At 43.4% G+C, this 17,198-nt stretch overlaps 1 protein-coding gene across 2 annotated transcripts in view; it reads right to left on the minus strand.

The window, feature by feature from the left end:
- Positions 1 to 16,750, minus strand: part of LOC125740237 (PHD finger protein 21B-like) — a 70,414-nt gene extending 53,664 nt beyond the window's left edge. Inside the window, exons 1-3 of one of the 2 annotated variants that reach the window (XM_049011131.1) lie at positions 16,358 to 16,750; positions 15,921 to 15,953; positions 15,583 to 15,648 (exon numbers count right to left, since the gene is read on the minus strand). In XM_049011131.1, coding sequence (XP_048867088.1) covers positions 15,583 to 15,648; positions 15,921 to 15,953; positions 16,358 to 16,411 — 153 coding nt within the window. In that variant the 5' untranslated portion in view covers positions 16,412 to 16,750. The remainder of the gene's footprint in view (positions 1 to 15,582; positions 15,649 to 15,920; positions 15,954 to 16,357) is intronic. The other variant, XM_049011139.1, reaches the window with a different exon arrangement.
- Positions 16,751 to 17,198: the final 448 nt, after the last annotated feature.

Below are 17,198 nucleotides of genomic sequence, written 5' to 3' on the forward strand. Positions count from 1 at the left end.
ACGATGGGGTTACGTTCCGATAAACTTATTGTCAGTCGAAAATATCATATGGCGAAAATGCATTTTAATGGAGTACACCTAACCTAACAGACATACTAGCCTAGCCTAGCCACCCTTAAACATGCTTAGAACACTTGCGTTAGCCTATACAGTAGCTGGACAAAATCATTAATTACACAGCCAATTTTAAAATAAAATGTTGACTACCTCATGTAATTTGCTGAATAATTTACCTAAAGTGAAAATGATTTACTCACTGTAAATTCGAAATATCGTAACTCGGATCATTGTGTCCTGTACTTATTCAATACACGGTCATGGGGTGGGCTGGACCTATCCCAAGCAGTATGTGACAAGGCTGGGGGACACCCCAGTGAATCAGTCCATGACAGGGCGCCACCCCTCACAGAACTGCACGCCTCTGGACAGCAGAAGGAGGCGCACATATCATGGGGAGAACATGCCACCTCCACAAACAGAGCACAGCGATAGGATCTGAGCCCTAAAGGTGTGAGGAATCACTGTGTCACCCCTCAGTTAAATATCACCAAATGGACAAAAAGACACGTCATCATATTATTTCCGTGTCATACCACTAGCTTCCGTTTTCAGCTATAGAGAGTTTAGATGTATTTTACACTACAAACCTAAAAACCTGAATTCAAACCCGAAACTAAATTACACCCCCCCCCCCCCCCCCCACCATGCGCCCACCTCCCGCCCATCTATTTTAAAATCCCTGCTTCTCTTTGTGCATAGAACAGATTTCCTGACAGTTCATCCAGGGAGCAGCTTGAGGACGAGCTTGAAACCCATAACAAGGCCGGAGGAAGTGGAGATGTTCTTAACTTCAGGTGGTCATTTCACACACGTCTGGCCGCAACGGAAGCATCTGGAACAGTAAATCTTGGAGACGGCAGTATTTTTGGCTGGAGTACATTGAGGCGAGCAGGTTTGGGGTTTACTTTGGGCTTTGACAGGCAGCTGAGCTACACAGCAGCCACCGCCCAACACCCCTCAGCCACCTAGAGGAGTAACTAGACATTCTGTGTGTGCTGCAACACTGACAAGGTAGGCCCTCCCAACAGGGATGTAAACACAGAGATGGGGCCCTCAAACGTCTTAGCTGAGCCTGAGTGTTGGCTGAGAGGTCCTAATCTAAGCCTTCATTAGCCAAACCACAAATTATAGCTGTAATAATGAATCATCTTTTATCTGGATTTCTTGTTAAAACTGTGCGAATTTAGCTACCAAAAACACAACGTTGCTAATAATAAATTAGTAACAATGGCAACTGAAATGGCAACAAAGATGAATAAAAAGAACAAAATGTGACGACCAGCGCTTCCACTTAACACCGGGCTGGTTGATTATAAACACAAACCGGACACAGGCTGAGAGTGAAGATGTGGGCTCTCTTATAGGGAGAAGTGCTCCACCTAAAAGCAGAGTCATGCATTTCGATTGTGGAACAACGTTTTGATCTATTTTTAAAACCTCCTTTGAAGTCATTCCTTTTAAATAAAGAACGGCCTTCTTTTTGGATTCACTTTTTCCATTATGATTCCAGCACAATGAGCCTCAATAATGAATAAACAGTTGCAGCGCAGGGGAAGTTGACCAGAAATCCCAAAGTCTTGCTTTCTTTTGAGGGTGGTCCAAAATCACTCACATTGCCTCTGATTGTGTGCGATAATAATATTATACTCAGGGGGCTGCATTTTTTGGTGACGTGCACCAAATTCATAGATTGAAACCTAACAAGAATAAGCAATCACCAGTAACACTTAGTCTTTGGTAAAAGCAGTATTACACCAAAGTACGGCCAAAGTGCACATCCGAATGATAGAAATGTCTAACCTGCCAGCTCTTCAACCAAAATAAACACTGAGAATGAAAACCTTAAATGGAAACATATTATTAGTCTTACACCACTACAGGAAATCAAACATTGAAAACACATAATTATTTAACACAACTTTAGTACAAATATTGTCAAACATAGCCTGGGCATTTGGAGCCAAGGCTGTCGATTGGTTCCTGGGAGGGTTGATTAATTTTTTACACACTGGCACTCCCAATATTGCTGTCGTATTCCAGGTTCACTATGAAAAGTTAAGTTCCAAAAGGTTTTTTTTTTTTTTTTTTTTGGGAGGGGGGGTAAGACAAATGAAGTCATCTTTGCATATTTGGAAGCATTGGCCAGTTGTAGTCGAGTAATCCAACTGGACCACTAATGCAAGCTAATCTTGTTATTCACCCATGAATTGAGACGTGTCCAGCTGACAAATTGGACCACAATGAACTCACAGGCAAAACCCCACATCGCCTCTGTTTTGGAAAAGGAGAGCTCCCAACTTTTCCATTTCACAGCATAACTTTATATTGTTTCATTGGGAAAACCTTTTCGTCCTCAATAAATAAAATATCGATGACACACCCAGTGAGCATAAACCATCATGTGGCATTCTGGGTAACCCAACAGTCGCCAGCTGAAAGCATCAAACTTTTTTTCCTGCAATGCCGGGGGTGTGTAAAGAACCCACAACAGCTGCTGTAAACTAAGTTTGGGGTTATTATGACTTTGTAATTTTTGACAAATGTGATTATGCCCAGTAGCAATAATAGCAGCGGAGTCTTCCAGCAGCACAACTCCTCTGTCAGCACATTGGGGTGCAAGGCCGATGCCTTCGTTAGTTCTGCCAGCTTTAGTGAAACTCTCTTGCATCTGTCACTTGAAACGGCATCTTCGACCCCCTGTGTTTCTGCCTCATTATGGGAGAGTGACCAGTAACATGATAAAAGACATTCATGCCGCTGACGCCTTGAACCTGAAACAGATTAGGAGATCAACTTAATCCCAGAGCAAAAAGGTTTGGTCTAAACTTTCTCTAAAAAATACTTTAGAAGCACTCGGTTTAAATCATAATGCAACACAAAAACGTCACTCTACAATATCTTTGCTTTTAGGAGTAAAGAATAACTTTAGAAAGGATGAGTAGGATCGGTGAGAACCTAAATCACAGTGTAATATCTCAAAAAAGTGTTTCAGGACAAAGTCAGACACTGATGTGGCCGAACAATCAATCTACCGATCAATGTGTGTTTGTTAAGATGGAGGGATAACTCCCGAGGCCATAATAAGGACACAAATCAACAAAAAAAAATCCACCCCCAGCACAAAACACTCATACCAGAAACAACGGCAACAAAATGCATCTGCAAAAACACAAAAAAAGTCACACCAGATTTAGAACAGCGAATGAAACACATTATCCAGAAATGTAGCTCACAGTTCAACTTTGTGGGACCTATTGAGTCATTTGAAGTGTCCTGAGTTTGTACCTCTGAGAAATGTTTATATATGCCCTTTAGCGTCTATTACAAACATGTGAAGATGAATCAAACACAGCTGACCGGAACAAGACGCAAGGCCAAGAGGTGGGGACAGACAGCACATACGAAAAGCGCAGGTGACATTCTGACAGCGGGCTAGGGGACAGCCTTCGCCCCAGCTGGTGAGCCGTCAGACGTGTTGCTATGATACAGGGATCCAGAGGTAGTTCATTAAAGGAAGTTTAAGCTGCCACATCTCTCCATCTCCTTAAAGAGACCTGTCATTGGGTATTGTCCCCCCTGTACTCATAATTAAATTCCAATGTGTACAAGTCGGCCCGTGTTCTGGTGAAGTACAGCCCTCCAGATAGCTGATGGCTCCAGGACTGGACGTCACCTCATGTGCCCCCCCCCACCACCAAACACACTTTCAGCACCAGGTCTACTGTCAGAAAACCTCGTGGACTCCAAACAGCTGGGGTCTTCAGCAAACTGTGGTAGCAGAAAAATGTCCCTCCCACAGCAAATTTTAGGCTGAGGATTTTACCAGCCAGCATAATCACCCATTTTGGGCATGTGCAGGGAAACGGCATGCAGGTGGGCGGGACACTGACAGACGTACAGTAAGCCCTACGCCATGACAAATCCGTAAATCTCTGCCCCTCCGAGCGGGACGCAAAATCAGGACGTGCTCTTGTCTCCGCCCTAAAGGAAGATGGAGAACACGTGAGCACAGCTAGAAGCGTTCTCTCTCTCCTGACGGGCCGCGGCTCAGCTTTCTGAGAGGAACGAAGGGCACAAAACAACACCTGTCCTATATAGAGCGCTTTCTTAACTTCATCTTCTCTATAAAGAGTGAAATAGTGAAGCACGCTATTTATATCATGATGACCTTGTAAAGAATGCAAAAAAGATCTTCATATTCTAATACTGTGAATAATAAGAGGCTATTTTACAGTTATGTGGGCCTTCCAGAATGATCACTTTTATAACTTTTTCGTTCGAATGACTATTTTCCCTGCGACGTGAAATGTCCTTGAGAGAGTGCTTCCTTTTCTTCTTTTACACTCCACGCTGCCACCCTCTATTATCTCCAGAGTGCGGAGAGGCAGCGGCAGTGATGCGGGGCTCCTGAGATGCGAGTTGTCCCAGTCGCATGCAATCTGCAACGAGCCCCACCACAGATTGAGTCACCACCTTTACCAAACACCCCTCAGCCATTTCGCCTGTGTTTCCTTCATTGCTTGGAGAGATGAACACCCAACACAGGGCTAAGTGGTATGTGAGCAGCAGTCTTAAACTGAGCAAAGTGGCATCCTGCCTCGTACTCCCTGACTCCCTGACTTACTCTGCTTAATCATTCCCATTTTCATGATGAAAACGTAGCCCCCTCCCGACCCTAATAGTCTTTTATGCGTGTACGGCAGGCCTTACTCATCCTGAAAGAACATTCAGGACATAAGCATGTGTAAGCTGTTTCTGAGAAAGCCTTTCAACAAGTGTGAGTCGGCCTTGAAATTCAGAATTAATGGCGTAAGAGCACCGAACAATAAACCGGACATTATTATTACAGAAGGTCAACCTTCTGTGTGCTAGCCACAGGCTCGAGCTAGAACCAGAATGCATCAACACCCAGGAAATGGTATCAGAGTAACAATGTAATGCACAGAAACCCTGAAGTTAGGCTAAGCTGTCTCTAGTCCACATGACTAAGTTTCATCTCCTTAAGCTTTACAATGCCCCTAAATTAAAAGAATGAAACAACCGTTATGATCATAAACTGATGTTACATTGTTATAATCTGTGTTACCGGGTGTTTTTCAATATGCGTACTTGACCATACTAGTGTTCTCACATAGCCATTTTCCATCATCTTCCATTGTTGAAGACCAGTTCCAATACTAAGAACAGGAGAACGGAAGATGGTACAAATCCCTGGATGTCGCTCTTGCCCAGCCCAAATATCAAAGATGCATTGGTCACATCCTTTCCAAACGAGAACATTCTCATGAATCATCCAAGTTTTTTCTTGGGAGGCAAGTTAGTATGGGTCCAAATCGTAAGCTTACCCATAATACAATTTGATTTCAGTTTTGTATGGCACCGATTCCATATCTGGAGATATTTGAAATGTTATTGTGATATGATTCAATTCAATATTTTCAATACATTGAAACATAAGCTGATTTTAGTGGAATTTATTTAAATTCAAAAAAACTTACTGTTACATTTTTCATTTTAACAAGAGAATATGTTGAAAAAACTACAGAATGCTTTAGAAATGTCTCAAAAATACAAACATGTCTGTATAACAAAGACTGTCTTATATTTATACTTTAACAACAAAAAACTATTTCTGGATATGTGTAGGATACTTTCTGAAAACAGAAACATAGGTGTACTAAACTGCATAGATGTACTATAATGTATTGGCATCTACTCTACTAAGGTGAGTCTCTAGATTGATTTGTGTAAGAGATTTTTTCGCAGTGTATCATCAAAATTTAATAATATGAGTCAATATTTATTAATTGAGCCGACTGAACTGTATCATTGCTTTAACAATCAATACATTGATTAGAAGAGATGAACTGTTATACTCCTCAAATTACCAAGACCGGTCTTGCCAAGACCAGAAGTACAATCATTGCCTTCTTGGGATTAACACGGTCAGTGTTACAGTCAGAGTAGCCGTCAGAGTTACAATCAAAGTTACAATCACTGTTAACAATCAGGGTTACAGTCAAGTCTTACAATCAGTGTTGCAGTGTTACATATAATGCCATACCATAGCATAGCTGAAACAACAGCTGTAATTCTTCAATATGCAGCAAATTACATGACACTGCTCACTGTCAGAAGCACTATGGCTTGCAGTGCATAGTGCATTGAGACGGGACCCCTGTTAGCTGTGCGTACCCTAACTAACTAACTACTAACTAAATACCACAACAATTCTTCATTCAGCATTATATTATTTTGTATGTACTGATTTAGTCTGTGCTTGAAACTTTGTATTAAATGTAATATAATTTGGTCTGCAATTAAATTCATATCAGTAAAGCAAGGTCCCTAATATTATCGATTTATCACGGTAATAATTATTACAACCTTGCCAGTGAAGCGAACATGTTGTTACCAAGCTAAATACACGGTAATTATAAATAAAATATGTCTGTATGGAGCTAAATATATAGTTATAATCAATAAAACATTGCTATCACATAATTAATCCAATAAAACATGTAAGTGAAACAATTCTTATTGAATATGTCTCTATCGAGCTGAATGCATATAAATACTCTGATAAAATATGTCGGTTATACTGTCAAGCTAAATGTAAATGATTTAAAAAAAAATAATTCATAAAAACCTTTAAAAAACATTTGTGAACACTTACTGTCGCGGGAAAGGTGGAAAAAATACCGTGATATACTGTGAAACCGCCAGAATCTTAAAAAATACCACGATACAAATTTTTGGTCATACCTCCCAGCACTAAGTCAGACTAACAATCAGTGTTACAATCACAGTTACAGTGAGTGTCACAGTCAGGATCACAGTAAGTGATACAGTCTGGGTTATTATTCAGGGTTACAGTCAGTGTTACAATGTGTTACAGAGAGAGTCAACATTGCGGTCAGAGTTACTGTTAGTGTTGCTGTCAAAGGTACACTCAGAGCGGCCTGTTTTGTTCATTGTTTCAGGCCTCTGTCACCCTGAGAGTGTTAGCACAGTGATCCCCTTGAGGAAGCCATGGCATGAGCCATGAAACGGCCTTCTTAATTAAATGTGGACGTTTAAACTGCCTTCCGGTAGTGTTTAAAAGGATTCTGCAAACAAAAGATGACACACATGGCTTGAAGCTCACAGTAACAATGGGAGGAGACTCAATCACTCTCTGGTGATGCACAGATGCCCTCTACTCGTCCCCACTCATGTCCCCACACCCCTCACCATGAGCCCCGGAGGCCCATGTTACAGCCTGGACCATCGTCATGCAACTTGGCCGTGTTTGCTCACCTCCCACCCTGAGGGCCCTGGTGACTACAGACCCAGGCTTTCTGACAGGCCTGGGAGCTGCACTTTATGAGTGGGCAGCAGGCCGGGAAATAGGCTCACAATCCCGGCAGAGGGGGAAGCTGTCGCTGGAGTGAGAGCAGGGAAAGCAAAGAAGGCACACACAGACGCAGACACAATTGAAAGTCATACAAACGGCTGTGCAGGCCTACCAGAGCTATGCAGCTAAATAAATATATCCATAAGCTTCAACGTTCAGAGGTATTAAGATGAATGACTTGGCAGCAACCACAATCAATGCTCATTTTTTGTGAGAAACCTTCTACAGTTTACTTGAAGCGTACTGGCCAATTGTTCAGAGATTTAATTATGTTAAGACTGAGAAAGCGAGATCAGAAGCGATGAATATCACTGCCAGCTCAGATTCACGAGCCTAAAAGGATACTTGCTTCCTGCCGGCAAACACGGCCAGTGAAAACAAACGTCCGCATTTCCAGTTCACTAATGAAATGCTCCTATAGAAATGACAGACAGCAGCCTGAGCGAACTAAGGCGAAATACACCTTCATAGAACTTCTGTTACTGCACTTAGTGTGTTTTTCTGTCTGATTTCAATATTAAACCGTGAATTACAAGGAATGAAACTTGCAGACTAAATATAAAAAAAGCTGTATGACTGCGTTTAGGGCCTACCTTTCAGACATGCTTTCTCAGCAATGTCCAATGACAACCAAAAAGAGGGCTCAGTTTTTTATTTCTTTACTAAAGAAGTGTTCTGTTTTCACACCTAAATGAGCCAGCAGATCAGAGGGAAGATGGCCGGCCCCTTGAGTTAATCTTGCACCCGAAAGGCAAAGACACGTGAGCAGAAAAACACTCTCCAGTTATGCCACATAACCACATTGGCCAGCTAATGAAGCATCTTGGGAATCTCGTCAGGATGTGGGGAAACTCACCAGCGGTGGCTAATTTTACCGCCATGTCAGCGGATGGCGACCTGGAGCCACCAATACAAGTAGCAATCCATGAGCGTAAGCAAGATTAGGAAGTTCCTGAAATAAAACAGACTCATTATAGGCTGCAAGGGACATGAGAAACAGCAAAAAGTGACGCCACATCCCACTTCAGGAAGGCCAGCTTTGTCTCATGACTGACCCTGGGCCCATAGGAGGCAACTGCAGAGAAGAAGATGGTGGCAAAATTGGAGAACGTCGTCAACGATTCTGCCCCTCCCCACGGTATGCTATGAAGCACTACTGGGGATCCTTCCTGACTGCTAGCGGGAGTTTTACTTATACAAAAATGTTCTGAGGGCAGAATGAGAAATGATTGGCTCAGAGAGACAACCAATCAGATGTCTTGGTTCGGCCTCCTCTAGTTGCTTGGACCCACCTCCTCTACAATCTGGTTATCTCTCTAAACCAATCATTTCTCATTCTGCCCTCAGAATATTTGTTTGGAAGTAAAACTCTCAGGAGCTTTCTATCTGCTCCCTCCCCCTGACGTGTCAGCCCCCACCCCCAGCCATAACACATGTCAGGACAGCATTTCATCTTAAAAAGATAGCACTGGAATTTCACTACCTTAATTTTACACATACTACCTGTTAATTTATTTATATTTATTTACTCCCTTCACAATACTCTGTTTGCATAATATTCTGTTTGTGTACTTTATACTCTTTGCACTATTTGTACTTTTTCCACTATATGTATCATCTTTGCACTTTGCCTTCATTTCACACTACATGCTTGTATCAGTGTACTTTATGTATCTTGCTGCTACATGCGAAAACATTTGCCCTTGGGATCAATAAAATTTGTCTTAAACTTGCGTTAAATAAGGCGTAGCTGTTCTGCCCAGTTGTTCTGAAGCGTCCAGAAAGAGGATATTAAAGTGGGTATTACTGGTTTTACTGGTGTGCTGTCAGTGTGTTCAAGCACTGCAGAGTGGTGAAGACGACAAGAAATTCAAAACATGTGAACTAGCACTCCAGCTCGCTGTCTGTCCACCCTGATCACTTCATTTAAAGCACCTTCTATGTTTTCAGTCAAATTTTCACATTTCAGTACAGGCTCAGTCAAATTTCAGCAAAGGCTGTTTCCCCAGATACCAGTGTTCTATCTTTGTCGTCAAGCTTTGATCTCCTTTTGTGAACCTGAGCCCTGTTTCAGAACCCAAAACAAAAAGACAATAAGAGTAGTTATACTACCACTAATCCTTCCCATGGCCCCTCCTCTTCACCTTCTTCACACTGACGGACAGATGCAAGCAGCGCTCTACAATGGTTTATCCAAAAAGGTTAACTCCTCCCTCATGACATTAAAACAAAACACACCCCCCACCCTCACCATCACCATCCTGTAAGCTGCTGGCTGAACTCAGCTTCCAGGCCCAGAAGACAGGGAGCCGTACTTTGGCCAAATGCCCTTATAGGTCAGCAGAGGAGGTCAGGGGTTAGCTCCAGCTGAGCCTTTTCCACGCCTGTCTGCTATTTAATGTTGACAGAGGCCTTTTCTGGGAGGGACTCCAATAGTTATCCCTGGTGTGTAATTGTAGTCAATACCAGCAGCGGAAAGACGTTTTTCAAGAACGTGCCACATTAAAACAAATGTAATCCAAGGATGAACTCTGAGATCTATATGTCAAATTGGTTACATCACAGCAACTCCCAGTAACGACTGATGGAGGTGTGCAGCTTAAAAATTATACCAAGAGTCCGTTAATCAGCAAGCTGTTGGAAGAAAATGTTGCTTGAAACAAAACTATGTTGACTAAAAACTGAAATATCAAGGTCCCCAAAATTGTGCTTGTCATGCAGCCAAACCATTCGCTCCAAGGACATGCTTCCTTCAACCCACGTATTTGTATTTGTCCTTTAATCCAAGCTAAGTTTATATTTCTTTTCTGCTTTCTTTCTTTTTGTCCTTCTTACGCCATCCAACTCATCACTGTCTCTTTCCTGTGCTAGATATCCCTGGTCATTACACCCATCTGCTTGGCACATCTGTGCATGGTTAACCGCCCTGTCACTGTAACATACTGGGCCAGCACCAGCCAACCAATGGGTGCACAAAAAATAAATAAATACACACACATGCATGTTGTCCTTTCACACAGCAAGGCGAATGCTTATTTACAGCTTCCCCCCCCCACCCCCCCGCCCCCCGACCTCCACCAGCCACCTCTCTTCTATCGATGGGGGGTGCGGAATATGAATAAATAGGTGATGCACATATAATCTTCTCACAACGAGCCTGGGCAGAAGGAAAATTACTTTGTGATTATGGCGTCCAAGCGAAGGAGTCTCCAGATCGCGTCTGTGAGAAGAGCTGCCCTCAAACATGCTGCCCCTTCTTGGGCGCAGCCCCATTTCCCAAACTAATTTGAATCTCTTTACCAGGAGGCTTTGTTGATGGTATGAAACAGCGGACAAGACAACGCAACATTACACTTTACAAGCAAAAACTGCTGCCTACGACGCCGCTTCTGCTTGTGACGTCCTTCCGGCCTGCCCACCCTCATTCCTGTAACGCCTCTCCTTCCTTCCCTGCTGCTGTACAACTGTTCATCCTACCACCAGACGCAGCACCAGCACCTGTGTGCCATCACCTGCCTGCCCCCTGCACAGAGACTCAAATCTCAAAATTTGGACGGTGAAAACTAGGTTTTCGCTATCTTGTTTATTTGACTTCCTCTGCCGGCCCCTGGAGGATGGGCTCCCCCTTTAAGTTTGCTTCCTCCCAAGGTTTCTTCCTTCTAGGGAGGTTTTCCTTGCCACAATCGCCTCTGGCTTGCTCACTGGGGGCTTTGGGCAGGGACAGTGAAAAGGGCTTTAAGACAATATAATATTGTGAAAAGACGCCATATAAATAAAATTGAACTGAACTGAAAAAGTCCGAGATGTTTACGGTGAATCCTATGCAGGATCAGGATGTCCCTGTTTTAACACAATGCAGAACAGGGACACACAGACACAAACACAGACAAACCTGTGCTCATATCTTTGTGGGGACCATCCATTCATTTCTATGGGCAAAACTGTATTCCTAGCAATGACAACCTTAGGCCCTACCCAGTCCTAACCTTAAACATAAATGACCAAACAAAATACAAGTTGGCATTTGTAGTTTTTTGATTGCAGTGACAGATTTTTATAAAATTGAAGAAAAACATTTAAACAGCAAACACAGTTCCCACAGCGTCAAAATAGCAGGATTTAATCATGTTGTCAGATAATGTATACCTGGACCACACACACACACACACACACACACACACACACACACACACACACACACACACACACACACACACACACACACACACACGCACGCACGCACACACACGCACCCCTGGTGTGTTCAGGTTTAATATTGCATACTTGTATGAAACACAGAGTATCCTTGTGATCCCTAATACTGACAGTCTATGACAATGTTTAAACACAATGGTCTCTCCATCACGCTTGTCTGTACATTTCCACCATGAGTCATGCGTCAGCATTAATCAATCTACGCACTGCGTGCATCCAGAACTAATTCAGCAAAAATAAAACAGTGTAGAAGGTCTTCATAAACATCACATGGGAACAGATACTCCAACAGTTAAATTATTTTGGAGCGACAAAAAAAAATGTTAACGGGTCCAGATGTTAAAAATTAAAAGACCATGAAAAACATAATTGGAGTCATAAATCTGTAGTTGAGTCCGTTCAGTAGGAGACAGCAATAAACGTGCCTTTACAGGCATCCATATCCAGTCACGCTGATACAGAATGCACAGCAAATATTGGCCATCATCAAAAACAGGATTATTTACAACAGTGTGTGAAGTGTTGGCTTTTTAAAGGTAACCCCCCCCCCCCCCCCCCCCAGTAGAGAAGTATTGGATATTCACTGCACGTCACTGTAAGATTCAGCGGGAGAAAAACAGATATCCCCAGATGACACCATATGTGCAGAACACCAGCAAATGTTCACACAAAGATGTAAAACGAATGAAAAAAGCCCTCATTTCAAATGGCCAACCAGCATTCCTCTCTTCCCTCTTGAAGGGGGCGGGGGGCTTTTTTTTTGCCTGAGGGCCAGGTGGCTCTCAGTGCCCGTTCAGCACGGGGGCTGACGGCTAAGCTGCGAGGCCACCGGAAGCCACTTCCTGGTAGCATGGCCTGAAAAGGCCAAGACTACCCCAGGGGGAGCAGAGTCGGTGGATAGCGGGCCCTGCCGTGGACAGCCGGCCCTGCCGCGGATAGCGGGCCCTGCCGCGGACAGCCGGCCTTGCCGCGGATAGCGGGCCCTGCCGTGGACAGCCGGCCCTGCCGCGGATAGCGGGCCCTGCCGCGGATAGCGGGCCCTGCCGCGGAAAGCCGGCCCTGCCGCGGATAGCGGGCCCTGCCGCGGATAGCGGGCCCTGCCGTGGACAGCCGGCCCTGCCGCGGATAGCGGGCCCTGCCGCGGATAGCGGGCCCTGCCGCGGACAGCCGGCCTTGCCGCGGATAGCGGGCCCTGCCGCGGATAGCGGGCCTTGCCGCGGATAGCGGGCCCTGCCGCGGATAGCGGGCCCTGCCGCGGACAGCCGGCCCTGCCGCGGATAGCGGGCCCTGCCGCGGACAGCCGGCCCTGACGCGGATAGCGGGCCCTGCCGCGGAAAGCCGGCCCTGCCGCGGATAGTGGGCCCTGCCGCGGACAGCCGGCCCTGACGCGGATAGCGGGCCCTGCCGCGGAAAGCCGGCCCTGCCGCGGATAGTGGGCCCTGCCGCAGATAGCGGGCCCTGCCCATATTATTTTGTTATCATTCACCAAAAGGTGACCATGGATTTCACAATTGTTTTTTTTTCTTTTTATTTATTTATCCATCTATAACGCCTATCCAGGGTAGGTTCATGCTATACATTTTACTTTTACTCAAACAATTGTCTGTGTTTATTATTTTAATAATCATAAACAGCTTCAAAGAATAGCTCAGTTTTTCACCTAACCTATGTGGTCTATATTGCAACACTTCAAAATAATTTACAAATCCTGATAATAATCTGGCATATACCGTAATTTTTATATAAACGTCTAAGTTTTAAACTTAGTAACTAAAACACAATTAATAAATAATGTTAACATTTTTAAAGTTGTTATTCCTGTTATGACTTTGTATAGTGACTATTAATTAGAACACATTAAAAACACACACACACACACAATAAACACAATGAAAAGATGCTTAAATATGTTATTTCCTGTACAGATTAACAAATTGTGTGTATTTTTCTATAAAGGTATTCACTAATTTTTTTTATCTGTACTACAGTGTTTTCTTATACAATATCTCTTTTAGAACAGAAATACATGTATACATACTAACATACATACACACAGATATGTCTGTGTGTGTGTGTGTGTGTGTGTGTGTGTGTGTGTGTGTGTGTGTGTGTGTGTGTGTGTGTGTGTGTGTACTTCAATGATAATAAAGATTCTGATTCTGGGATATATATGTATAGATCAGATATATATGGGATATATATGAGACAGAGAGAGAGAGAGAGGGAGAGAGAGAGAGAGAGAGAGAGAGAGTATGGAGACCAGAGAGAGGGGTGGGACGTATCAAACTCAGTCCAACGTCATTGTGTGTATATTCATATAATCGCATAATTCAATAATACAATATTTCCTATAGTGATTGTGTACGGCTTATAAAAGAATTTTACATATATACACACACAAAGCTATTCCGCAGGTGTTTATTAGCAAACAGTGGCTGGCTGCTGTATGTAAAACCGTCGGTACATGGCGGCAAACGCAAACGCAGCGCCGTATATATAAGAGGAGGTATCACCAGCGCGAGGTCAGATTCCGCCTCTGAAAAGAGCCCGGATCGGCTGCGCCCAGCCTCTGAACATGGCCTGCGCCGTGCTGACTCGGTTTTTCTCTCTCCCTTTTCCTCCCTCCCCCTTCTCCAAAAACAGCATCAAAGCAATCAAAATGGTAATGTTCAGCATGAATGGGGCCCATCCCCCCACCACCAAACTCCGCTTACTTTTTTTCTCTCCATGTTGGGAAAGGAACCGGCTCCCCCTTCTCGCACAAAATGGAAGCTTCCACTATCAAATGGGAGCGCTTGGCGAAAACACGGCAGAGCCCAAAAAACAGCACCCTGACCGCGCAAAGGCGGCCCCTAATGCTTCCCAATCGCTAAAAATACAAACTACCAAATCCCAGGTTAAGCTGCGACCCTCATTTCGCAGCACGTTTACAGAAAATTGCAGGCGCCTTTGCGGAAAGGTGGAGGAGGGAGGGATCGAGGCGCTGTTCCAAGTGCTGAAAACTGCATTCCGAAGGAAAACGCGATCGATTAAACTTAAGCTAAAAAAGGGCCATATGCGTGAAAAGCCCCCGTTTCCCTGCACACGCCCAGCGGCGCACAGTCGAGTAGCCGCGTTTGCATGTTTCACAAAGTGTTTCACTGCTGTTTCCCGTCGCAGCTTCGGTAACTTTGTAAATTACCGAGACTCATGGCGATGGGGGTTGGGGGGGATGTAGCACAGCTTTCTAATGGCATCTGTTCGTGGTGCTGAAATACTGCACGTCCATACAAAAAGCGGCACAACTGTAATCACCCTGGTTGATAAATAACACCCCACCCCACCCCCCACGAATACACATCTTTACTCAACTGAGAGAGGAGAAAAAGGGAAAGTTAATCTTAAGCACCGTCTGATGGAGGATTATGAAAAAAGTGAAAGTGGACTAGCGAAGTCGAATCAAATGCTACCATCGTGTCATGTGACCACGAAGAAATAATAGCTCATGACAATAAAGTAATGAATAAGTACATAAAAAAAATTTAAATGCGCCCACAGGTTCCGGAATATATACATTTATACTTAAATATATCTCCACAGTTTTAAAGTAACGGCAGGACACTTAACATCCTTCCCTTTATTACTCTCCAGAAATATGTCGACCTACTCAAAATGGACGCTAAATTTTTTTCCCAACATTTCATATTGCACAACTTAAGAGTACATCCGAACAAAATAGTAATCGACCGTCGGGACTTTGTGTAACAATGGGACTTCACTCGATTTTCGCCCAAAATAAAATCGGATACTTTCCAACCATTTGATAAACCGTATTTGTCCCGAACACCGTTGGAGCACAATACTAAGCTACGCTATGACATGGAACAAATTACAGTAATTTGCCACAGATCAACACAGGGAGAAAAGCTTACTTGTTTTTCGCTTAGAGCTGTTATTCTTGTTTGCCTTTCGTGTAGTTGTTTCTTAAGCTCTCCATCCTACAATTGAACAAAACATATTCAGTGTAATGAAAACGACACCCCCCAAATACTTTGTATAACACCGCCGATAATGTAAAAAAAACTTGAATTAATTGCGTTGCGTTTTTCCTGCAAAGTCACACTGAGGACAAAGCAGTGAAATCTCCGGTGAGTAAATGGGGAAAGAGAGAGAGAGGGAAAAGATAGATCCAGATAAAGTTTTTCCACTCTCTCCCAATGCAACTGCCTCGTTTAAAGACGATAACAATACTTTAGAAATGGCAATTTACCTGTGGTTCTTGCTTCATTTGCGCAACTAGTTTCTGAACGGAAACAGAATAAAACAAGAATTACAAAAGTGTTTCAAGTTAGTGTGTAAGGGAGGAACAAAGCGGCGAGCACACAGCGAGTCAGTTCCTTGCACCTCATAAATATTCAAGTCTCGTACTGATCGCTACACAGAAACCACCGCATTATTACTCCAAACGCTTGTCCTTCCGAAAAGACGCACGGAATTGCCAAACTACTCCAAAAAGTACATTAACAATTTCTCTCCAAACAACATGTTATGCCGTCATTAGACACAGAAGTGAAACAGTACAGATCGCCTACTTATTTCTCCAGATTGTAACCGGTCGCGTTTGATCTTCCTCGGATTTTCGCTCTCGCTCGCTCCCGTTCGCTTAAAAGACCAATAAGGGTATAATAATAAGATTTTTTCTTTTACCTGATGACACTGGATTTCTACTTTCAACGCCTCTTGTAGGCCTTGTAATTCCATGTTCCGACTTCCAAATCACTTTTCTTTCACTTTCGAACCAATCGAGGTGAAGTTTCCGGAAAATAAAGATTTTTTAAAAAGCGGCAATAACAATCGAAAGAAGAACTACTCAGCCTGCAAAGCAAGTTCTTGTTTCTTACTGGCAATAGGACTCATCACTCACTTTACGCCAGTGAACAAAGTGCTCTAAAGACGGAAAAAAGATTTCAGCACCTGGACAGATCCACTCCTACGATCTCTTAGCGACGATTCGTGTAGTCCAAGGGGTCATAATATTTTAAATTCGGTGATTTCGAGTTGAAAACGGAGGACTATATTTGGTCCGAGTGCGCGGCTTGATTTCACTTTGCTCCTAGAAAAGTTGCGCTTCGGCTGTCAATGCTAATTCGAAAGTTCCCGGATGGAGCAGTGAAAGACGAGCAGAACTCTCTCTCCCCTCCTCTCCCTCTCTGTCATATACACATACGATCAGTCATGCGCACTTTTACATGCGTACAAAGCTAGTCAACAACATTGCTTTAAAATAACTCATAGTGTCCAGAAATACTTCCGATTGCGTGCAATAAGTAAATGCAGTTGCCACGAAAATATACTGTATGAAAAAAAAAAATCTTTATTTAAGACAAACATAGTTCTATGTACCTTAAATGTGGCTTCCCTGTCTATCCCTATTTTTACTGTCTCAATATAATATAATCCAAACGTGTAGCGAAACCTTGTTCATTTTTGCCTTAATATACCAATTCATTCTTCGTAATACTAATTTATCACGACTGCAGTCAAAAGC

The sequence above is a fragment of the Brienomyrus brachyistius genome, chromosome 1, assembly GCF_023856365.1.
Source record: "Brienomyrus brachyistius isolate T26 chromosome 1, BBRACH_0.4, whole genome shotgun sequence".
Lineage (NCBI taxonomy): Eukaryota > Metazoa > Chordata > Actinopteri > Osteoglossiformes > Mormyridae > Brienomyrus > Brienomyrus brachyistius.